The 25,549-nt window shown below is 33.7% G+C and overlaps 1 protein-coding gene across 1 annotated transcript; it reads left to right on the plus strand.

Moving 5' to 3' along the window:
* The first annotated feature begins 938 nt into the window (after positions 1-938).
* Positions 939-23,792, plus strand: LOC113391776 (NAD kinase 2, mitochondrial). The gene is made up of 11 exons (XM_026627845.2): positions 939-1,239; positions 15,547-15,679; positions 16,088-16,252; positions 18,188-18,289; positions 18,566-18,674; positions 19,061-19,170; positions 19,891-20,011; positions 20,440-20,573; positions 21,769-21,908; positions 22,570-22,695; positions 23,329-23,792. The coding sequence occupies exons 1-11, from the start codon at positions 1,191-1,193 to the stop codon at positions 23,445-23,447; spliced, it is 1,308 nt and encodes a 435-aa protein (XP_026483630.1). The 5' UTR covers positions 939-1,190; the 3' UTR covers positions 23,448-23,792.
* The last annotated feature ends 1,757 nt before the right edge of the window (positions 23,793-25,549 follow it).

Consider the following 25,549-nt stretch of genomic DNA (forward strand, 5'->3'; position numbering starts at 1 on the left):
TTCGTTTATTTTTCGTTTTCGCTACTTTATTTTCGCAATTCAACCGAACCAAAGAATATTGATCGGCTAGTTGAAAAATATGAATTATTATTATTTTTGTATTTCCATACACTTATGAGAATATAATGACACTTTAATTAATATAGAATTTATTTTAAAATAGAAACGTGTCACTATAATTTAAAAAAATGAATAACTAACGATTAAATAAAAGTACAAAAAATATTTGTACCCCCCCCTTCATTAAGAATAATAGTCGTTGCAAATTAAAAATATGTACATATTTTCGAGTAAAGTAAATATTAATTTTTTTACATCGAATACAGTTTTCTTAAAATCTTTGAATAGATCTCCTGTAAAATTTGCATTTTATGATAGTGACGGTATTGGATTAAACGTGCGATTTAATGCATTTTTATTAAAAAGCAAAGGGGGCGCTGTAGTCCGTTATTAAAAGATTTTATTGATCTGAATGTTTTCACTGGTGAAGCTGAAACATGGTTGGCGAATATTATTATTTATTTATAAATCTAAGCGGGTAGTAATCGTATTCACAAAGACTTATTTTTTTTTAATCCTAAGTTTTCTTTTACAATTTATACGATCTTTTATGTTCCTTCCTGATTAAATATTTGTGTATTTCAATAATAAACAGATCAGTCCTGCTAGTAAACTTTAATTTAACATTAAAATTACTATGTATGATTATTTATGTAACATTAGGAGACTTACAACAAAAAAATACATGTATAACTAAACAAATCTATGGATATGTAAAGAAATTGTTGAAAACGAACTTTAACTTCGTTATTGACCAGTTACACATATAAATTCAATAATTATTATTAATAATATACGTGTAGCGTTGGGCTTAAAAATTACAAAAAAGCTTTAGAACGAAAAATATCTGTCAAAGTCAAAATGATTACCTTTTAATCTGTAGATATTCTGTAGGAATTAAATTCGCTATCAAATTTCTCAAGGTCGTGCAAAATATTTTAGGTTTTATGACAGTTTATCAAACACATTGTTATCAATTATAACTGATTAAAAATATATGGAAATAATTTATCTGTTGGTCACGCCTCTAAACAACAGTTCATTCACAGATGTGAAGGCGTGTACATGTATATTGGAGTAGTGAAAAAATAATATTTATATATTATTTACGTTTGGAAAAAGTGTTTAAAATGTCAGTGTTAAATAATTTTACAGTGTCGATAGCTAAGGGCTTGAGGCGTAAGTATTTATATTTTATTTTTGATTATGAATACTTTTTGTTGAACAAAATAACACGTCTTGTGATTACGGTAAATCTGTGCAAATTTTCGTATACGTATATTCCGATTAAAATTTTTATTTCAATGTCTATATATATTTTAAATAAATGAAAATATTATTTTTGTGTAAATGGGCAGAAGACGTGTTTACCTTTGTAAAAAGTTATAAGATAAAAAAAGAAGAACATGTAGTTTAAATTCATTTTTGATAATGCATATTAATCTATTTGTAGCGTAACAATTTCATCATATATACGTATATAATTATTTTAAAGAAGTAAATAAAATACATATAACATTCTGTTTGTAAACTTAGTTATTTCTACAAGGTTAAATTTATTTATCTGTTAAGTATACTTTAAACATTAGCAAGCAAAGTTTGTAACAAAACAAAAAACGTCATCATTGTCAAGAAGCTAATATCGATTTTTTTTTTCTTATTAAAACAGATAAATATTTCCAAGGTTTTTCTAGAAAATTCTATGCTAAAATTAATTACAACTGTATAAGAGTGCTAAAATATAAAACTAACTGCTATATTTTGCCTATTTTGGATGTTCAACTGTTTTTATTGGTATCTATATAGGTTAGCATCATATCATCATCATCATCCATAGAGTAATATTTTAGAATAAGACCTATACAAGTCGTAGAAAAATATCGGTCAATTCACAATATAATTATAGACCATCTATTTATACTTTATTTTTGGCAATTTATAATAAAAGCAATCATTGCATTAATCAATTAACCTTTTAACTTTGAAAAATCTATTATTAATTGCATAATTTCATAAAGAAGGACATTATCAAGATCATTCTATTTGTTATTATACCAATGTTATCTTTCCATGTGTAGATAAGGAACCAAAATAGTGATTAATTACCATAATATTATGATAATTAGTTGATTACTTTGGTATTCCTAGGGTTAAGGTTGAAACTATAATAAAACATAATCAGCCTGTAAATTTCCCACTGCTGGGCTAAGGCCTCCTCTCCCGTTGAGGAGAAGGTATGGAGCATATTCCACCACGCTGCTCCAATGCGGGTTGGTGGAATACACATGTGGCAGAATTTCGTTGAAATTAGACACATGCAGGTTTCCTCACGATGTTTTCCTTCACCGCCGAGCACGAGATGAATTATAAACAAATTAAGCACATGTAAATTCAGTGGTGCCTGCCTGGGTTTGAACCCGAAATCATCGGTTAAGATGCACGCGTTCTAACCACTGGGCCATCTCGGCTCTTAAACTGAAACTATACATGTTGAAACTATACATCTATCTAATCTAATTCAACCGATACCCAATAATTTTGCCACGAGGTGAAGATGTAAAAAAATAATATTGTTTTGTTTTAGTTAAGAAGTAGTAGAATATGCCTATCATCTGAATATGAAAAATATATCTTACTTAAAAAGTACTAATTGTCTATGGGTTCATCTTAATAATAAAATATACTATTCAGATTATTTGACAGTATACTTGAAGGATATATATATGAGTTTGGAATAGGGTGATTAATCTATATTAATATTAAAAAGGTGGTTAAATTTATTTGTTTATATGTACGGGTAAACTCCAGAATGAATAAATAAATTCTAAAAAAAAATAATCACTGGTAGAAAGCAACATTATTCCTGTAAGCCATAGATAATAAATTATATTTATGTTATGTAATTTATTTTATCAATAAATTGCAAGCAAAGCCCTAAATCATTATTAAGATATAAGAGACTTAAGAATTCTTCTGATAATAATATACCAGAAAGAGTTAATTGTTTTTGAATCAATGATATATTTACTGTTAGTTAAAACTAGACAGAAATTGAGACGAAACATGATTCTTAGATCTAATAAGGGCCATAGGTCAATATGGTTACATATATGTTATTCAACTATATATTGTATATTATACAATTACACATGTTTATAAACTATGTTTTAAAGAACAAACAGTTTAGATAACGCTGTTTAATATAAAGTCATGAATAGACATCAATATTATTATGAGTTAATAATAACTTGTTAATAATAAACCTGTAGACATGTGTAATATTTACCGTTGACTAAATTTTTTTGATATAAAAAAATTGTCCATCATGGAATGCTGATGTACGACATCATCAGAAATAAAATTATTAAAAAAATTAATAAATATATATAAAGCAATTTATCATAATAAAAAATACATAAAGGAAAAGTAACAGCCTTTAAATGACCCATTGCTGATCAAAGGCCTTATTTCAATTTTGAGGACTAATTGGAGCTTTTCATGCAGGTTTCCCGACAATGTTTTTTTTCACTGTCGACCACAAGAATTTTGTTAATGAAGTAAATATTTTTTACTTATTATTATATTCATGTAAAGCAAAGAAATATATGTATGTGCAACAAGATAAGCATTATGTCATCTGTGATGTTTAATCAATTGCGTTTTTTTGTTTTTTATCAATACTAAACCCTACGAAACTAGTTCACTGAGCTGCTGCAGACTCATAACTCATGATATGGATACACCTAAACAGTCAGTGAACTGCCATCTATATGTACAACCCATCAGATACATGGCTAGTATTAGGAGAGATGTTGCTTTTAATTTAGACTATTGACATGTTGAAGAGTGAATTGCATATTCAATTCAATTCAATTCAATTCTTAGTTTAATGGCTTTTAGTTGTGCCACAGGGCACAGATTATTTCGCCAATGTCACGTAGGATGGAGAAGACACGAATGAGATTGATCGGTATGGTTGAGATAACAAACTCAATTAAATTTTAAAGTCAAGTATAGTAGTAGTAATTTCCTTGTTAATCCGTAACCTAGAACAACACAAACATTAAGGGTTAATAATAGGATAAATTACAAGTAATTGTTAGTACTCTAAACTATATATAATAAGATATATCACTCAATTGGACTATTCACAACTTAATTTTATTACATTTAATATATTTACACAAAAAAGAACAAAATGGACTAAACACAAACGTCAATAAACATTCAACATTTATAGGACGAGGAACTTTAGGAGGGAGAACGTCGTAAATGGGATGAAGAAGTTTAGGACAAAGGAACAGAATGTGGGTAGCGGAACCTTCGTCTAGGCCACATTCACACAGCGAGTGATCTCGAACTCTTATCTTTGCTAGGTGGGTAGGTGTGCAAGAATGGCCGAGGCGTAACCGACAGATAGTGGATGTGACCCAACGGTCAGCGTGCCTGTGAAATGAAAACCAAGGTCGCCTCGGAATTTCAGGTTGTAACGCCGAATAATACTTACCTTTAACCGATTTTGATGAAATCCAAAAAGCATTCCAGGATTTAACCATTTGAGCTTTCGCAAGAGTGAGCAGGTCTCGAGAGGAATTGACAAAATGCTCAGATGAACCAGATTGGATAGCAATCTTAGCATATGAGTCAGCCATCTCATTTCCAATAATACCGGAATGACTTGGAATCCAGACCAGCAAAACCTGAAGGCCTTGTTGGTGACAGGACAACAGAGCCTCTCTGATCTTAAAAACGATAGAAAGTCTTAATTTGCTACGAAAAGGATTTTCTTTAATGGCCAACAGACAGCTTAATGAGTCACATAAAATAACTGATTGTTGTATGTTGTGTGACTGGGCATACATAATAGCTTCCAGTAAAGCAGTGGCCTCACCGGAAAATATAGAGGTTTCAGGGGGGCATTTAAATAAAAGGGCTATTTTATATTTCGGTATCCAACAAGCTGCGCCAACGCAGCCGGTCGGTGAGAGTTTAGAGGCATCAGTATATATAGGGAGGTGATTTGGCCAATTTTGATGAAACATTTTTTGAAATTGGACACTAGTATCAGGGGAACCTTTTATAAGACCAAGGTTTGTTATAACGGGGGTATTATAAATAAGGGCTTTAAAGGAGGTGGAAAAAAGAGGATTAGAAGGAAAAGTGGTAAGAGGATGAGGGAGGTTGGTATACTTGAGGAAACTGTTTAATAGGAATGAGGATTTCGGACTGTCTGGGTTGCAAAGGTGGGATAATTTGTTTAATCGGGCCAATAAAGGATGGGAAGATAGCTGTAACAATTTGATGATAAAGCGGTCACATAAGTATTGCCTCCTTATATGTAGAGGAGGGTCAACACACTCAACCTGCAGAGCATTAGTAGGAGTGGATTTCATCGCACCCAAGATTATGCGCAAACATTTAAATTGAATTTTATTTAATTTTTCTGAAGCTGATTTATTGAATGGATCTAGAACAAACAGTCCATAGTCCAAATGACTACGAACTATAATTGCATATTCATTTATAAAATAATCAGCACCTTCTTATTCTACAAACATAATTGATTTTTAAAAAACGAGTTTTATATTTTTTTAGTTCTTCATTAATTATATTTTTCACTTGATTACTGATAAAATAAAGTTTCTCTGACTATTTATAGAATAGAAATAAACAAATAAGTGATAAAAATAATAATTGTAATTACTTTTAAGAGATAGTAATATTTAAATAATTACATATAGTTTTGTTAAGTGAGCAGTGTTGCATAATCTCGAACTATATTATGTGCGAGACATTATACTTGAGATAAATTAATTTAAAGTTGTTAAGAGTGTTCACATTCAGGGTCCGTCCCTTCCCCTTGTATGCTCAGGTATTTTGCTATAACTACGATATAATACATCATGATCAATCAAGAGTACGAAAGAGACAAAGCGATTTGTAAATACAGACTTAAACTTACGCTAGCAATACTTAGTCCAAAAAAAGTAATTCCAAGTTTCACCTGCTCCAAATACATATTCGAATATCCACAATAGCGCGATTTTTAAGACATTTTCTGCCTCGCACTAGCACTCTGTGGAACAAGCTTTCGCTGGTGGTTTTTCCGAATCGGTGCGACTTGGGAACCTTCAAGAAAAGAGCGTATTTATTCCTTAAAGGCTGGTAATGCACCTGCAAGCCCCACAGTGATGCAGATGTCCATGGGCGGTGGTAATCACTTTCCATCAGATGAGCCTCCAGCTCATTTGCCACCTATAACATTAAATAAAAATAGTACTTTTTGTTCGCGTTTGAAGGGTGAGTGAAGTGTAAATACAGTTCCAAAAGACGTGACATCTTATTAATCTTATTATATATTACAATTCGTTAAGGTTTTAATAAGAAGTGACACAGTTGCATTGTGCTTTAGTAAAGTTGGTCAATATCTTATTCTATACCTTTAACATCCTGTAAATTTTATATGTGGTCAAACAACAATGACAAGTTACTTAAATAACTTTTTTAATTATAGTAAAAACGTACGCAAATTGTACAGTAATCTTATGTAGAGCATATTGTAGCGTGATTACCACGTGTATATGTTTGTATCATGAGGTTATGTAATATTTATTAATTATTGCTTAGTATATTATATAATAGAAGCAAAAAATAAATTCGATAAGAAATCGTTACGTGCATTCGCGATCATTGAAATTCAACCTAGATAGTTCTTACAGATTATAAAAATTGTTGATAAACAATTTTAAAGAAATAATTTTATCATGGATTTGTAATAGATATAATTGTATGACGTAATGATTAATTGTGTAATGTCCGAGGATCCTGGACTTTGGAAGTTTCGAATACGATTTATTTTACAATATAAAAAGGAATTAAATCTCGGTTTAATATTCCGATAAACATTTAAAAAAAAAAATTAATTATCAACGGATTCTATATTTAAAATACAATGTAAGACTAAATAAGTAATATGTTAAATGCTTAGGAAATCGTTTGGATAAAATTATAGTTTTTATGTCATTACTTTTAATTACTTAATAATTTATATATAGTCTATTCCAACTACAAGAGCACAAAAGCGAAATAAACAACATGAATAATAACATTTATTGTGGATATGCGAAAAATTGGCTTTTTGAACGTCGACGAAACAGCTGTCGAAAGTTTGGAAATATATAGCAAATCGCATGGAATACGTAAATCTAAGGTTCGTTTACCTATGTTTCTTCTTAGATTGGAATATGCTTACATAAAAGGCGCCACAGAGTATGTAGTCACTTCTGGTTCCATGAAAGTCTCTTACCGTAATCGCATCATAAAATATACTTCAAGTATTTGTACCGATTGGTTGCGATGTGCAAAATAAATATATGTAGGGTAGCCGAGTCTATTTAATATATTAACCAGAGTCGAAGTTTCTTAAAAAAATATATTTATAAAATGGTATTTTAGGTAATGCTATGATGATTTTTTTCTTTAAAAGCTAGAAGTCCTTAAAATCTATTTTTAGTTTTATTTGGTGGTAGGGTTCTGTGCAAGTCCGTCTGGCTAAGTACTATCCATTTAGTATATATTCTACCGCCACACAGCAATAGTAGCATTGTTGTGTTCCGATTCGAAGGATGACTGAGCTTACCTATAAGCACAAGGGACGTAACATTTCACCTTGCTAGCTTAATGGCGCATTGGCGATGTAGGGAATTGTTCAAATTTCTTCCAGCACCAATGTCTTTGATTATTGGTCAGGGCCAGACCGTAAGTTTAGGGGGCCCTGGGCTAACACTAATTAGGGGCCTACCTAAGACATATTTGAACGTACACTTGAATTAAATTAATTGAATGGGTTTGATTAATTGCAGGGCTGCAAACCATACGATCTGCTTAATTTAATAAAATTATGGATTCTTTCGCATTATCGTCTATTTTTCACTTTCACTTGACTTAGCTGGGGCCCCCTTGAATCCACGGGGCCCTGGGCTGAAGCCCAAAAAGCCATATGGTAGATGGCCCTGTTATTGGTGACTTGCCATCAATTATCTGTTGGACGTTGAATGTAAAGAACGTCCCACAAAATTCGAGTCATGCACTACAATTGGAAATCCATTGTAAAAATCGCAGTTATCGACAATAACCCTTTCTTAATAACCGTTGCTGTTCGCTAAGGCTCGGCTCTGAGGCCTTTTTTGTTTAGCGCTTAACGTTGGCACAGTAATAATAAATAATATAAAACTGCCTACTTAGACTAAGACTTCCGTGTTCCGTATTGAAAGCAACGCTTAAAGTCGAAGTAGCCTTTTATGATAGCGAATAATATCAGATACTCTACGCTTTAGGTGGTCGTTTTATCTAATCTTGGCAATATTGACGGTAATAATAATCGATTGAAAAGGTCAAATAGGCAATAAATACCTAACTGATTATAATTTATAGTCTAAGTATCTGATTGAACAACGCCATGGAAAAAAGTGCCAGTATACTCAAAAATTAAGACAATCATGAGGATCAAGAATATCAAGAAGTATTTACTTCTTTATATTCACAAAACCACAAAGTAGAAGTCATCAATCGATGACCTTTCCTTTGGTGTACTCAGATAATGTATTCTGTTTGTTTTCATTATCATGTGAATTTTATCTTTTAATTCATTACTAAGAACTTAAGGAATTAGACAAGACGATTAAGAGCGTTGGCGTCACAATTAATATTAATCTTACGCATAACCACAATAATATTGTTTATTTTGATTGAGAAATAATGACAAATACTTTATAAACACGTAGTGAAGATAAACAAAACACTAACCCTTGTTTTGAAATATAGAGTTATGGCTGGTTTACATAGTGCGAGCTGTCGTGGCAGTTGGTATACGTAGTAGTCGCAGTGCAACAACTCGCACTGTGTGGGCGTACCCAGGGCCGAATATACCATATGGCTTTTTGGGCATTCAGCCCAGGGCCCCGTGGATTCAAGGGCGCCCCGGTTAAGTCAAGTCAAAGTCAAAAATAGAAGATAATGTGAAATAATCTATCGTATGGTTTGCAGCGCTGCGAGTCCTGCAATTAATCAAACCCATTCAATTTATTTAATTCAAGTCTACGTTCAGATATGTCTTAGATGGGCCCCTAAGTAGTGTTAGCCCAGGGCCCCCTAAACTTACGGTCCGGCCCTGGGCGTACCATATAAGTTACTCGTACTTGCGATTTGGATAGTAGCTTGCATCCTATCTTCAAGATTTTTGGTTTTCACTCGCCTGTTCACATTTTCCCACTACTCGTCATGCAAATAGCTTGCCAGTCAGTTGCGAGAGGAACCAGATAGGTGGCGAGTGTATTTTTCGACATTTATCGATATACATCGCTGATCTCATCGTGTAAACAGGGGGCAATTCTAATAAGTTATAACGATTTCGATACGTTTCCGATTCTAATGAGATCCTAACTTCGACAATTATTTACGAGAATAATTCTCAGTGTATAACAGTTATGGTACAATCACTTATTATTTATATGTTTATATAGACTGTCGAAGCTGAGAACGCGTCGAAAAACGTAGTGGCCAACGATTGGTCCCTAAGTGCGCACTCGTAAAGTAACATGACGTTTGGCGAGTGTCAAAGTCAATTGGCTGTTACGCACACCGAGATAATAAAGTTTTGCTACTACTATATTTGTCTTCAAAATTTCATTGAGTTTGCAATCTCAACCATACCGATCAATCTCTTTCGTGTCATCTCCATCCTTTTTTTTTCCATCGCTCCCGCCAGTCTTAGCCGTGGCCGACGAGCAAGCTCAAGCCGGCCCCGTTGCCCAGGGTACACCACGAGGAGGTGACTGACAAGTACCCCGTGTCTTCTCCATCCTACGTGACATTGGCAAAATAATCTGTGCCCTGTCGGCACAACTGAGAGCCATTAAACTAAGAATTGAATTGGATTGATAATAAATATGGGCCATTAGTTTTAGTTCCTTTGTAGTGTTTGACACTATATGTAGATGTAAGTTATCCAAGAAGTAAAGTTGTCCAGTTATATTTCCATATATTAGTTTCAAATTTTATTTCTACTATAGCTTGGAAAGCGCTAGAACGTCGTTATCAATATGGAATATTATAAACGAATTTTGGATTACATCAGATTAGCTTGATATTGTTAACCTCAAACAACAACAAATGATTAATGTTTTCGAGTTACAATAAAGCCGAGATTTCCTCCTTCATAATTCCCCGTAAACGGCATACGATTTATTATAATAAGCTAATTAATCTTAAAAATATCTATTCCTTGCTTTCGCGCGCGGCTTCGCTCGCGTTTTGTGATTAGTCGTTATTTGTTAGGCATAACAGAATTAAAGTAGCCTGTGTCCTTCAATGGAGTTCGAGCTTGGTTCATACTGATTTTCATCAAATACGGGTCAGTGCTTTGGTCATGACAGCAACGGACAAACAGATAGACTTTCCCATTTAGTTTAAATATTTGTATATATATATAGTATTGGTATATATACATATGTCGGAGGAGCAGGATGCCGAACAGTTGGGTTCGGGGATTGATCCGACATTCGGAAGACTGTGGGCGTGCAATGGAGATAATCACAAAATAAAACGTATTTAATATCGTCTAGTCACTGTATTAATTGATTCAATAATCGTACACCACAAATATCAAAGGATTACAATAATTCATCTCGATTAAGAGCAAATGGGTTTGCGAGCCACCATCGCATTCGAGGCGCTTGTCCAAACATAACGGCTCGCGTTGCCATGACACTTACAACTCCATTCGGGGTGACCCGCTTAAAAGTAAATCAGCCATCAAACATTATTGCCAACTACTCGATGAATTTATTATCCAAATCAACAACCAAAGTAACCGCGCCCCGTTATTTATATATATAGATATATTTATAGATATATAAAATATTCCCACACCTATTGCTCAAAGCGGTGACGTGACTTATCTTCTAATATGACCCAAAAAAATATGATCTAATGTTTGGCATTAAAAGTAAATACATAGTATGAAGCAATAATACGATAAATCATTAAATAATAGATATCAATACTTATCTATTTACTATTAAATATTATTTTAAAAATGACGTTTTCTGTTTAGTTTATATTTTAGGAAACTGCATGACTGAAACTTGTAGTAAATTTAATTTGATAATCTGCATACTTTGAAGGAAAATTAAAGCTGTTTTTGTTTATCGCTGAAATGTTGAATGAGTTGAATATCAAGCCTGCCACTACTTGGAACATTTATTTCTCGAATATTATACGCATTCGGTATATGTAGAATTAGCCGTCGTCTTCTGCTTCACGTCCGTTTTTGGAATTGGTCGTCAGTTTATAGGTATAAAGTAGTAAGCCAATGTCCTTCCCTGAGGTTCAAGATTGTTTCATACAAAATTTCATCAGTTCAGTGAAAGAGTAACAGGCAGACAGACCGATAGAGCTACTTTCGCATTTATAATATTAGTTTGGATAAAGTTTAGTACGTGTGCGTTATGAGCTGAAAGTGACTTATTGGTGGCTAAGACCACCGATATTATTATCAGTATCATGACAGTAAAATTAATTCTCATTAATTTATTTAGAGCTCAGTAAATTAATGATATAATTGGAATGATTAAAGATGAAATTATAAGTCTGTAATATTGGTGCATAAGTAATACATGGTACTAGACTATATGCAGTCAGATTTTTTTTTGTGGTAATGTATACGGGCTTACAACAGGATCTGACAATACTTGATAAAAAATAAACAAATTAAAAAAAGATTAAAAAAGTAGGTTTTTTATCCCACTTTCATATATTTTACCGCTGGTCAGTAATACTTGGTATTGTTGCGTTCCGGTTTGAAGTGTGTGTGAGGCAGTGTAACTAGAGCCAGGGACGTAACATTTCAGTTTCCTAGGTTGGTGGCACATTGGCAATGAGAGAAATTGGCAAAGGAATGGTTGGTATTTCTTACAGCGCCAATGTCTATGGGCGGTAGTGACCCCTTACCATCCTCATCATCAGGTGACCCATTTGTCTATCCCTTATCTATATGGTATAGAAAATAACGACTTGTGACCAGACAAGCGTGAACTTTATTTTCTTGTATTTAATAAAGGAATTTGAATTTTCATTCGAGCAATGTAATTCATTTGACAGGCAGTTGCATTAATTGAGGGCATGGTCAATGAGAACGATCGTATAAAGTTTCCTATCATAATAAATTGACAAAATAACGATACATACATGTTTCGTCGTAAACAATTAGCTTATCGTCACTATTTTGTCGATAAATAGAAATTCCTCGGTAAGTTTAAGCGGGCATTGTGTGTCATCGATATATTTGTTTACATTTTAGCTGCAAGCTGAAACTAGTGTTTAATAAACTGATTCGGAAAATCTCAAAAATTCTGGTCTATTTAACGAGTTTAAAATAAAAGAGGATATCAATTCAGAATTTTTTTGTATCGTTTTATTTGGCTACATCTGTTAGTCTGAGGTGCTTATTTTGGAAACTGAGGTAATTTTTTGACAATTACTATTGTGTGTAACTTCATGCTTATATATTGAAGATTTTGGCTTTGCCTGGATATTGACGTAAGAATTGTCTTGTAACTGAAAACATTTTAAACTAGAATCCAAGTTTTAAACTACATCCACTCGATTGAAGCGAAATTTTGTACACCATTGTGGTATTGGTGGTAAAACAATATGGTATACTAAATCTCGTAATTTATTCCAAATTTCCGCCAAGTAAAGTTTTTAATTTTAACTTCATAATAATAAAATATACATTTTAAAATCTACGTATTTTTACAATAATTTTAAAGTATTTAAAAGTCTATGAAACGAAGTAAAATCGGCTCTGCTGTTAAGGACGCTGCACATTACACCGACATTTTGAACAACGAAAGTGTTAGGCAAAAAATATCTTTGTATTGAGAAGTATCAGACCATACCCACGACACCGTCATCAACCAATACGTTAAAGTTTTGTGCTTCGTCTCAACGTGATGTTAAATCAAATCTATAACCTCTTCCAATAAATTGACTATTTAACGCTAAAATATTTTTCTAACCTGACGTTGAAACATGAAATTAACGCATTCATGCAAACAAATAAACTCTTACTTTTTATGTATTGGTATAGATGTCTTGAATTGTTATATTAAAAGTGAATAGCTTCATAAAAAATACGATTCATTAATTGCAGTCATCAAGGACCATCTAAAAACACAATAATAAAATAATCTTTACGTCCCAATAAATAGGAAATATTAATAAGACGAAACCGCCTCACGAAGTTTCTCTCGATTGCATTCCGAACAATTCCAGTGTTTATCGCGTACCCTCTGCCCTTCGTCCGGTCTGTACGTTCGAACCAATTCTTTCCGGTGCCCGCTAAATATAGCAATCAATGGAAAATTACCAGGCTAAGATAAAAGTATCATGCGGTTATTGGGTCGATATTAATCTTTCTTTATCGAGTAATTCATAGAAGCTTCGTTTTTTATCTGTTTCGTTAACGCAAATAAGTGATTCAGTTTTTCTGCACGAGTACAGAGATAAAGTTATTAAATAAATGCGTCTATGTTGGTGAAATGCGTTGTTTTATATTTATTTATTTTGAATTTAAGAACTGTCCTCAGTCCCCAGGTTCGGTTACTAAAATCTTCAAGACCTTCGGAAGAAGCGTTTTCCCAGCAATAGTATATTCGTTTGATACAAAACATGCTCGAAAAATTCTATTAGTACGAACAATTAACTGTGTCAGGTTTAGTGGCTTATAAATGCTGCAAAATTCTGAGGTCAAAGGTTAAAATCTTCAGGACCTTCAAAAGGAGCATTTTTCTATCACTAAGATATTTACGAGTTTTTTTTTCTGCTGTACGAAAAATACTCAAAAAATACATTGTCTTATTACGATCTAAATATCGATGATACGAAAAACCCGTTTAAAATTATCGAGGAATTTCTATTTATCAAGGGTAAATTGTTTTGTTATCGTAAATAGATACTATTACTGTAAACATAGTGATGATATCTAATTGTGACTGATGAAATTCTTCTTCTTGTTAGAAGAAGTATCTTGCCCAGGATATTAATGGGCTTTTGGTAATCTCTTTATGGCGAATGAAATTCTTCTCGTGGGATATTTATGGGCTGGACTGATTTCGGCCACGACCAACATTTTCAAAGAAAGCTAGCTATTAAAGGCGGAGGAGAGTACTCAGGCTGCTATTGAGAATTTTTCTAAACAAAAACCCAATACCATTTTAATGGCCTAAAGTCCTGGGTTCAATCAGGACTTCATTTTATGGGGCCTTTAGGGTTTCGAGTATTTATATGTAACCTAGACCAAAGAAGCAGTCAATGATACGTAAATATTACCCAGTAAACAAGTAAGCCACACTTGAACAGAGCCTTTTTTAAAATTATAAAGCAGGAGTTTTAGGTCTAACCTTTCGTCGGAAATCATTGCACTCTGGATTATTTAGTGCATGTTAACTTCCCATTGATGTGTTAAGGTTTCTCTTATTATGGAAAATGTTGTAGACCTTAGGACACCATACTGCCCACATGCGGGGGTGGATTGGTCATTGCTGATTTGTGAATACATTAAAGTATCATAGTAACCATATATCAGATGTATGCCTTTTCGCTGTACGTAGTTAACAGGCACACCAAGTAGTCTAACGTTTATTACAGACACTACCAAAAATAAGAAATAATACCGCAAAATTAAACACATATTCTTATTAATGTACAAAAACTTACATTACAGGTACACAAGTTCGTATTACCTGTATAGTATCTTTAAAGTAATTTCTCAGTTTACCTCTTCTACTTCTAATGAATGAAAATAAATCCATTAATAATTACACCATTTTTTTTTGGTGATTATTTCGTTGGATTATAAAAAAGTGACGAGTAATTTATCAGATGTTGTTGTAAACAAATTTGGACTACTATATGTAGGTATATAGTATTCCGTAGCTCTATTCTATATATAAATATAAGTTTAATGTTTTGTGATTGGGTATGGAAAACAACAAGAGATTGTGTTATGCTCAACGACGATCCTATGTCAATGTACGTATGACGACTTTTTGACAAATGTTTCGCTATAACATCGAATACTATTATATCGATACTAAGTACAAAAATAACATTTAAGTAGTGAATCACGTAAAAAACAAAAAAGAATCTTGGCTTGATTAGATATGCCTTCAAAACAATTAAATACGTATAAGTACATTATATTAAGCCTCCTATAGTTGGCGAAATATAATGATTACTTTGTTTTGTGTATACTACGTGGAGTAAATTGCCTGAATCAGCTAAAAAAATATTATAAATAAAAGTACTACATATCCCGTGCCATATGCCTCGTGTATCTCGCCAAAAACTTTTGGAAAAAGTTCCTAAAAATACTGGACCAATCCTCACTTTTTTGTATAATAAAATGCTGTTATTTACTTCTAGGTCTTCGACAAAGTAAGGAGCTTTGCGATCGGGGCTCAGGTCTCACACGAAAACAGCACGGCTCCAATGAACAACGTCTGAAAATGCAGAAATGTCTCATCGTCTCCAAAGTTACCAGATACGAATATGAAAAGTAAGATTTATTATAAATAAATCTAAACTGTTTTAGTTTAACCTGTAGATATTCTACACGGAGCTAATGTTTTTCTTACTGTTGGGGGTTGTTCCAACATGCTGCTTTATTGTGGGCAGATTCTAATATCACATGTACCAAAATTTCAACAAATTGTACTACTTTCTACAAATTTTCGGACAAATTGAATAAAGAACATAAAAAATCAGTGGTGTTGGCGTATTTGAACGGCTAAGGTCCATACGTTCTATCAAATGAGACATTTTAGCTTTCAAGTTGAAAGTAATTTTATTCTCTAAAACATACAAAAACACTCCTGATATAATTTTTAAAGAATAAGTTCATGCTTTTCACTTTTCCATGAATTTGTTAAAAAATTCTACTTATATTTGCAAAAATATTTTTCAGGCACAGCCATGATAATATAGAAGATTCAAAGCTGGAGAAGATCTTGAGGAAACGTGGATCAGATTATGACGCAATGATCAGCACTCATCGAGAACAGAAAGCGTTTGAGGAGAGTGTTGCCAGAAATTTGAAAGATATGGGACTTGAAGTGGAAATGGCTAGTAGGTAAGGTATTTAAAAAATATTGTAAAAAATATAAAACGTCATGTTGAACAAGGATAAAAAAATATTGCAAAGATGTATTTTTTTATTATTCAAAAAATTAATTAATTTCTTTGATAATGAAATGGAACGGATATAGATAATGATTTTCAATTGGGTTCTGTATTTGAAATAATAAGTATTTAAATAACAATGACTTTCAGAATCACATTTTATGTGTTTTTTAGAAAGTCATTTCGTGTTATCAAAAATTTAAGTCTTTGTTTTTATTTCGTCAATGGTAGCTCATTTTAAATAATCGAATATTTCCGATCTTCACTGTTATAGTATTAGAGTATATGGAATGGGAATCACACACGATCACGGTTAACTTGGTAGAGGGGCTTTTATGCAAACACTTCTGGTAAACCAACCACTACATTGTACCGCCAAACAACAATATTGTTGTGTGAGGCTTGGTTATGTTATTGAGGTGTTGCATCACCAATACCAAAAAATGGTTAATATTTATTTTAGCGCCAATATCTACTGCCGGTGCTAAGGCGCGGTGCTAGGCGCATTGGCGTGTCGTAATAAAAAAAAATAAGATTCTTCTAAAGATGCATTAAGCGCAAGACATTTAACACGAAGTATTTCGTCTCTAAATTTGGGACTGGTACTGATAGTTTAACTATTATGGGCTCGATTCGGGATTAAAAACCAGGACTTTTGAATCCAAATCCTTATAGACCCATGAGGCATGTCCGGAATTGCAGTATTTTTTGTATATGTTGTATTAAGTTGTAATTATTTAAAAGTTAATTATGTTGACCTTGGATTACTTTCATTATTGCTAAGCAATCAGATAAGAGTATCGGATTTGCCAATATTATTTAGGGTATGCATATAACATTTACGGAAATTCCAATTCTTATGATCGAATAATTTGATAAGATATATTCTGTTATTTGCATGAATAAAATAATGTTATTTGCATGGAATTGTGATTAAAATAAATGATTCGATATCAATATAGATAATCTCTGCATGTGATTGATCTTTATGATAAAAAAAACTGTTTGAACGATTGGATTTCTTATTGGCATCATCATGGGTATTCTCCTACTTTGATGAAGTCTTAGTTGTGAGATAATTTTCTCTGTGTTTGTCTGTATTTTTACGTCACGGTAACGTTATCCAATTTACATATGAATAGGATGTCGAATTTTCCTACAAACTTTCATTTAATTTTTTGTGATACGATCTTATGGATACGACCGACCTGCGCGTAAATCATGCTCTCAAAAGTATTACAGAAATATTCTTGTCCAAAAGTCTTATCTACTGATTAATTCATGTCATAAGTAGACAAGTTATGTATTTTAATTTAGCATAGGTATTGAGAGATATAGAGAAGATTGAGAAATAATATCATACATTATATATAGACTATTCCAACCACGAGAGGACAAAACCAAAATAAACAAATTTGACATTGAATTAACGCGATATCATTGGCCGAGAGCTTGAATAATCTATGATATTCACTATGGATTTTCAAAAAATGGCGTTTTGAACGTCGACGAAGTTGTTATCGAAACTTTGGGAGTAAAACTTGAGTGGATATAAGTAGTTAAGTGAAATAGTCTGGTGTTGTACATAAATAAATATTAATCAAGATCTGTTAGATGCGTGCAATATAGTTGAGATTTTAGCAAAATGCATGAAATACTTAAATCACAGGTTTGTTTATCTTTATTCCTTACGTTTATATTAAGAAGGCAAAGATGCGTGCGACGTCTAAGTGACTGGACGTCAGTGAATGACAATTATTAAGAAACTAATCTTTCGTTTGTTCGTCAAATATGCCCATCCGTTTGGGGATAAGATCGTTATAAAATTCGAAGGTCAATGTTTGTCTGCGTCTTTAGTAGTTTAAGATAATTTCATTTGTTTCAGATTAACATACAACGAAGAATTAATAAATTGGTGCGACGTAGTGGTACCGTGTGGTGGGGATGGAACGTTTCTTCTGGCAGCTTCTAGAGTTCGAGATGCGAAGTGAGTTTGGATGATTTTAAAATTATTGAATCCCTCTTCTTAGTATCGATAAATTTTCTATTCATAGCAAAAATGCTGATGGGCAAAAAGCGACTTTATGTCACTGAAATAAGGTCCACTATCATATGTGTAATATGCTGAGAAGACTTTTATAGAAACCAATCATTACTTCTGCGAGTTATTCTTTTGTTTATTTATTAATCTGTTGCCGGCCAGTAATCTCATTTACAGCGTTCAGGCACACGGATGCAATTATTTGTAATTTATTTGTTTTAGTAAACCAGTCATCGGCTTCAATAGCGCTCCACACAAGTCAGTCGGTCGTCTCTGTCTGCCAACATGGTGTTCAAACGACGTTAAGGGTGCGCTGCAGGCGTTGAAAGAGGTAATACATCCATTTGTACCATTTTCAGATAACCTAGACGTTTATTAAAGTCTTATATAGTAACAGAGTACAGTAAAAATCAAAATGTGACACGGGTTTTATTAGGTCCAAATAATCCAAGGTCCAAAAAAATATAGATATCTTTGCGCAGGTTTCCTCGTGAGTTTAACTGTAAATGCCTTTGTATCGTTGGCGTTACTAATTTGAGAATGGCTGAAGTGATTCGTGGATATCGTCACTAATGGCGTTTTAAATTTTTTACCAAATATAATATAGCAATAATTGCCATTGTTGTGATCTAAGGTATGGTTAATATTTCTTACAGTACCAATGGCCATATTAATTTATGTATACATTTGATAATCTACAATGCTGTATTATTTTAGGGCAGGTTCACATGGATGAGGCGTTCCAGGATAAGGACAACGATTAAATCTGAGCCGAAACTTCTGGACACAATAACACCAGTTGACCTGCACACCTTGCATTATTGCAGGTAAGAAATGTTTTGACAATTATCATTTTTGTTGTGTGGGTAATAAATGCCTTTTTGAATTGATAACTTCTTATGTAAACCGCTTCGTTACGTAACGCGTTACGGCGTCAGTCTGTCTGGCTTCTCTTTCTTTCACGCATACGGCAGCGGTAGGCAGGCTCGTCCTCTCTCGCTCTAACACACAGCGCTAGCCGTATTTCGGACAGTTCAAATTATTACTTCTGTCGGGCACACCGAGACGCACATTTAATTTATTTATAATCTGAAATTTTAATTAAAATAACAATTGTTTATTATATTTAACTGTGATTTTTGGTAGCTGTCATGCAAAATATCTAAAAAATCTGAGTTAAGTTCAATGTTATGGTCTTATTTTAAAGTTTGTTAGAAGAATTCTAATCGAACTTGGAATTTAAGTCGATGTAGTCGTCAAATAAGGCATCGAATTGTAGTCTGAAGCATGTAGCCTATTAGTTTAGTAGAAGAGAGAAGAAGAAGAGCTTAAGGCCAATGCATTATATTGATTTTTGGAGAAAAAAAAAAACCAAAAACAGCCTAGAATTAGAAAATGCGACTATCATGAAAATCTTCGTAAAATAAGGTCAGCCTTACATGTTTTCCGAGACCCGAGGAAAGGAGGAGTTACCAGTGTGAATATCAAACTCTGTACTGATCTAAGAGATTCTACTTTAAATTTTATGTGTTTAACTTTTGATACAGGTATCCCCCAGTATCAAATCCACACGACAGTCCAGAAAGGTCGAATAGTCCGAACTTCAGTACTGATGAGTCAAATTCGACGCTAGCAACTAAAGTTCTACCGTTTCTAGCTTTAAATGAGGTAAAGACTTGTTTTGTATTTGAAATAATTCTCAAAGGCGTATTGGAAGTTTAATATTTCTTACAGCGGTAATGGATTTGGGTGGCAGTTTTCACTTGCATTGGCCCTTTATAAAATATTAACAATTTCTTACGTCGCCAGTGCGTCATCGACTTTAGGAACTAAGATGTTATGTCCCTTGTGGCTGTAGTTAACCGTACATTACTGAGTAAGCATAGAATTAAACTGTCTCCAGGGTATTTGTTTGCTTCACTTAATATAGTTTGTAAAATGACGATTCGAAAGTGCTTGTAAAAGTATATTTAAATAAACTATATTTTGATTTTTGGTACTGGTTCATTCATCCATCTAACCGGATATTTGATGAGTATCTGATGAGTCGCATAGAGTAGTCGTAGTCGTCCTAAGTATTTGTGTATACGTTCTAGGTGTTCATAGGCGAGAGTGTGACTTCTCGTGTGTCTCTGCTCCGGCTACAGATCGACAACGGCCAGTGGACGCACACGAAGAGTTCCGGTCTGTGCGTCACTACCGGTACGGGCAGCACTTCGTGGCATTACAGGTATGCACTTTTTTTTTTTCAGTTAGCGTACGGTTATATAAGAGCCCTGATGGTAAGTGGTCGTCCCCAAATAGACATTGGCGCTGTATGAAAAAATAACCGTTACAACGCCAGTGCGCCACCAACCATGGGAACTATGTTGGCCCTGGTGTCTGTAGTACCACAGGTTCATTCACCCTTCAAATCGGAACACATTGGGGTGTAGGTGAAGTATATGTGGAGGTACCACCTACCACCAAGTAAAACATTCGTGATATAATATTATAAATGCAAAAGTGACCTAGTTTATGTGTTCTCTACCAAAGACATGCCAACTCACCCCCTTCTCCCTTCATCGTTATACGCGGGTCGCAGAGGTAACCAGGATACGAGAAAGTGGCGTTTGTCCGATATGAACACGCACACTACGTTGGCCATGTACACGCACACTAGTAAATTTGTATGACGTTTGTGCGTGTCAGTCGTAGCAGTCACGCACACCAAGATAATAATGTTGTTTCGTTTGTTATAGTTCTTTTGTAGCGCGACACTCTGTCTGAATATATAAATAATTCAACGTCGTTAAACCATCACCGTCAATAGGAACGTTAAAAATAACACAACAGAATTAAAACGTTTTCGTTTTGCCACAATTATTTTGACACAACATTGACATAATTAGGGGGAATGGTACGAAAGACTTTTCGCTTTTACGCAACAACTTTTTAACAAATATAGCCTGCAACGTTCATTCGTATCCTATCAACAATTCTCATGGGTATTCAATGCAGTGATACGATTGTTCCTTAAACGTTATTCCTTAAAAAAGCGTTACACGGTAACATAATCATAACATAATCAGCCTGTAAATTTCCCACTGCTGGGCTAAGGCCTCCTCTCCCGTTGAGGAGAAGGTATGGAGCATATTCCACCACGCTGCTCCAATGCGTGTTGGTGGAATACACATGTGGCAGAATTTCGTTGAAATTAGACACATGCAGGTTTCCTCACGATGTTTTCCTTCACCGCCGAGCACGAGATGAATTATAAACACAAATTAAGCACATGAAAATTCAGTGGTGCCTGCCTGGGTTTGAACCCGAAATCATCGGTTAAGATGCACGCGTTCTAACCACTGGGCCATCTCGACTTGGTAATCTTAATTACACGGTAATCTTATCTAAATAACGATATTTAAGTTAAATTTGTTTTCCAGTATAAATTGCCTCCGAACCCACTCAGTACTGGAGCTGATGAAGATCCTCGGCGAGGAGTTCGACGTAAAGATGGACAGCTCCTTGGAGAAGGCAAGAGAAGTGACCGAGAGATATAACCAGAAGTTGATGTTTCCAGCTGGTAGGTTTAGGATTATCACCGCAATTGCATAAAGAGATGATCACTCCAATAGTAGTTTGGTATCACGTGATATACATTTATGATTAGAGAATTGAATTTAAGGTGGATTATTTGGTTGTATATGGCCTTCGAATTTCGTAATGACGTTATAGTCAATTAAAATACACCGAGATTATTGTGAATTGTTCCGAATTTTATGCATTTTTATAGATATTTTTTATGATTTTCTAGTGGCCGCATCTTGAACGTATCTTTTACACATCCTATATGGTTATTCCACCACGCTGCTCTATTGTGGGATGGTAGATACACATATGGCCGATTTTAATCCGATTTATGTTTCCGCACGACGTATTCCATCACCACACGAAGGCGTAGTCTGATGTAACAGCTGGACCGTTTCGGCTTTATGGCCTCTCTTAATCAAATACTGGCCGAAATCAAAATCACTAACCTGTGTTTAGTAATAGCTTTTAGTGTAAACGCAATCGTAAGACGAAATTAAACCACAGCTATTGCCTCAAATATAAAACCTTTTAGTTGAAGTAAACGAAATGATTCTTTTATTATTTTAAAAAAATATTTTTCACTCTACCCTTTAGAATTGAGCGACTGAGAAAATATGGTAAACATATGTAGGCTAACGGAGGTGCGGTTTCAGACTCGGAGTACCTGGCGTACTCGGTGCGCGAGTACATCACGTTCGAGGAGTGGCCGGCGCCGCGCGGGCTGCGCGTGCGCGACCGCGCGGCCGCCGTGCGCGTGCGCTCGCACTGCACCGACGCCGGTAAGGCAGCCCCCCGGGCCCCGGGCCCCTCGTACCCCGCTTGCGCGTCACTGGTCGAAGCTTTTTTATATATTATTGATATGCCGAGTATTTTGTTTTTTTTTTAAATGTCATTGGAGACGCCGAGAGCTTTATTTGAAAATTAAATTGGAATTGAATAACAGTAATATTAAATTAAGCATTAATAAATATTTGAAAAAAATATTTGAGATATATTTTTTGGTAATGCTGCTGTTATCAAAAAGTAATATTATATGTAATTAAAATTTAAACTATTTATTTCGTTCGCATTGACTTATACGTGATAATAACGTTACTTAAATAATTTGTTATGTGACAAATATTATTTCCAATTCTTACTAAATTTTATTCAAACTTCCTCTGAGGTAACCGAAAAATTAAAAATAAACATTTATTTTCAAGACTTCCACAACCTTAGTACCTCGCTAAAATTTGTTGTATTACAACTGCAGCGTATTTTTGAAAGGATAGAGTTGAAGTCATGTCTCTTTAAATTTAATTTTAGATAATGCTAAAATACCTTTGCTTCCAAGACTACCAGGCCCTCTAACTTCTATGTAAACTTAGATTTGTTTATACAAAAACGATTTAACATGAACATTTGTCTTCCAGGCTTGGTCGTCGACGGCAGTGTGTCGTTTCCTTTCAACGATGGAACGGAAGCGTTGCTCGAAATCCACCCGGAAGATTCACTCATGACAGTACACATGGATGACAAATTGCCGTATTGATAACATACATCGAATTCATTCGTATTTCTCCTCACTTTCCCCCGGGTAACCGTTATACAACGCGATGAAGAGTATATTTTTTGGTGACCCAGAATGATGCCGTGAGTCTTGGTAGTTTAATGATGCGCAAGCGCAAATAATATTTAATGAAACGTTTAAAGCTTCGATTATATGCTTTAAGTTTCTTTTTTGTATATTATCGCATTTAAGATCGACACTGAGAGTGGTTTTTTTGCCTGGGTTACCAGTTATATCAAGTATAGCTGATACGGTGACCCAGGGCGCATTTTGGGCTTGCTATAAGATTTAGCCTTTCAGTCTGCGTGATGCACGGATAGAGAAATAATTAAAAAATTGTTTTTTTTTTTATATATAAGTCCCATGCATAATAACTATACTCTAGATGAAGTCGTCTCTCTCATCTTAACGGTGACCAGTCAAATACGCAAGCGCACAAGTGTATGCCTAATGCGACGGGACGGCAAAGAGTTTTAGTAACTGTTATTTGTAGTGATTAAAATTGTTACCACATAAACATAGAGTAACAATTTTATTTTATAGAGATATATTTTTTAAGTCTAATTCGTGTAGAAGCAATGCGGTGAGTGTTAAGGTTATTAACGTGTTAAATATACACGGTACTGCTGTACTATATAAATGACTTAAAAAAGTAACACCGAGACTTTTTTTTTTTAATCATTATTTAGCTTAAGGTAGCAGCGTATTCGGTTAAATATACTTTAAATTACAAGCCTAAACACTTAGCGTATTTTTTAATAAATTTTTGGTTGTACATGCAAAAAGTTTATAAATAAAATATGTCATAATTTATTTTTAAGATAAAACGGTTCGTAAGTGTTCAATAATTCAAAATATGTTCAAATGAATTTATGATGAGATTAATTGCGAACTTTTAAAATGAAATTTAGTTTTTAAGTGTAAGGGAATGTTGAGTTATTATCTATAGTCGATTCCAATGGCAGAAGTTGTAAAGGTGAACAAACTACTTTGACCTTGAACTGATATAAAATCATTGGTCGAGAGTTTTATAATCTGTGTTGTTACGGATTCGTAAAAAACTTGCGTTTTGAATATCGAATAAAATCGTTGAATCGAAACTTAGAGATATTTAATCGAGAACTGTTTGTAGTGCATAATATATTACTGTAATAATCTTTGGTTTGTTTATCTTAACTCCTGCTGTTGGTATATAGTATAGTATAAGACTGAATTTATGTAAGAAATACTTGCCTTATGTAAACAAATGTGCTACCTATGTGATAATTATATATTAGTATCCGTATTTCGAAGTGTTTGTTTTGATTTCGTCGTCTTATCGTTTTAACATCTCTGGTATTAGGACAGAATGTCTCATTTTGAAAATTTGGACTTTTAAATTATAATATTTTCGTATATCTTGGTTGTCTTTCGATTGTACTTGATAAGGTCGTTTTGAGTGTGACTTTTAGTATCTGAAAGTTTGGGGTGAGATGGTTCTTTGTTGATGTTTGTTCCGTGATTATAATAATACTTCACGTTACAAGGTAGTTCTGGGATTAGTTGCATTTCAGATATTTTGACTGTTAATGTTTAAAAAGCCTTGTTTATGGTTATGATGGTTTTTATTATTTTTTTACCGTAACGAGAGTATTATGGTCAAGGTTCAAACTAAAAACTGAAATAAAATTTAAACTTGCTATTTTAAGTTTAATACGAACTATTTTTTCCAAACTCTTGCTAACGATAACTAATGTCAAACTTTTTCTTTATTAGCCTGCTAACAAATTCTTTTCCTTTTATATACAGAAAGATGTACTGGCAAAGAGTCCTAAGAGTAGATTTAAAAAATATATGAAAATAGATTTTCATTAAGTTTAACGTATGCCGTTTTCTCCCTTACCCTATGAAGTTAACGCGATAAAATAACGGAACTTACTTATTTTACAGTGAGTACTGATACATTTGAAAACATACTCGTCAACAATGCATGTCATTTTAAATGTGTTAAATATGTTCTTGCTTAATGAATATTTAATTTGACCTCATTGTAGTTATATAATCCTATTTTTCATAAGAGGAGAGACAGTCGTTTGAATTGTGGT

The sequence above is a fragment of the Vanessa tameamea genome, chromosome 28 (assembly GCF_037043105.1).
Source record: "Vanessa tameamea isolate UH-Manoa-2023 chromosome 28, ilVanTame1 primary haplotype, whole genome shotgun sequence".
In the NCBI taxonomy this organism is placed as follows: domain Eukaryota; kingdom Metazoa; phylum Arthropoda; class Insecta; order Lepidoptera; family Nymphalidae; genus Vanessa; species Vanessa tameamea.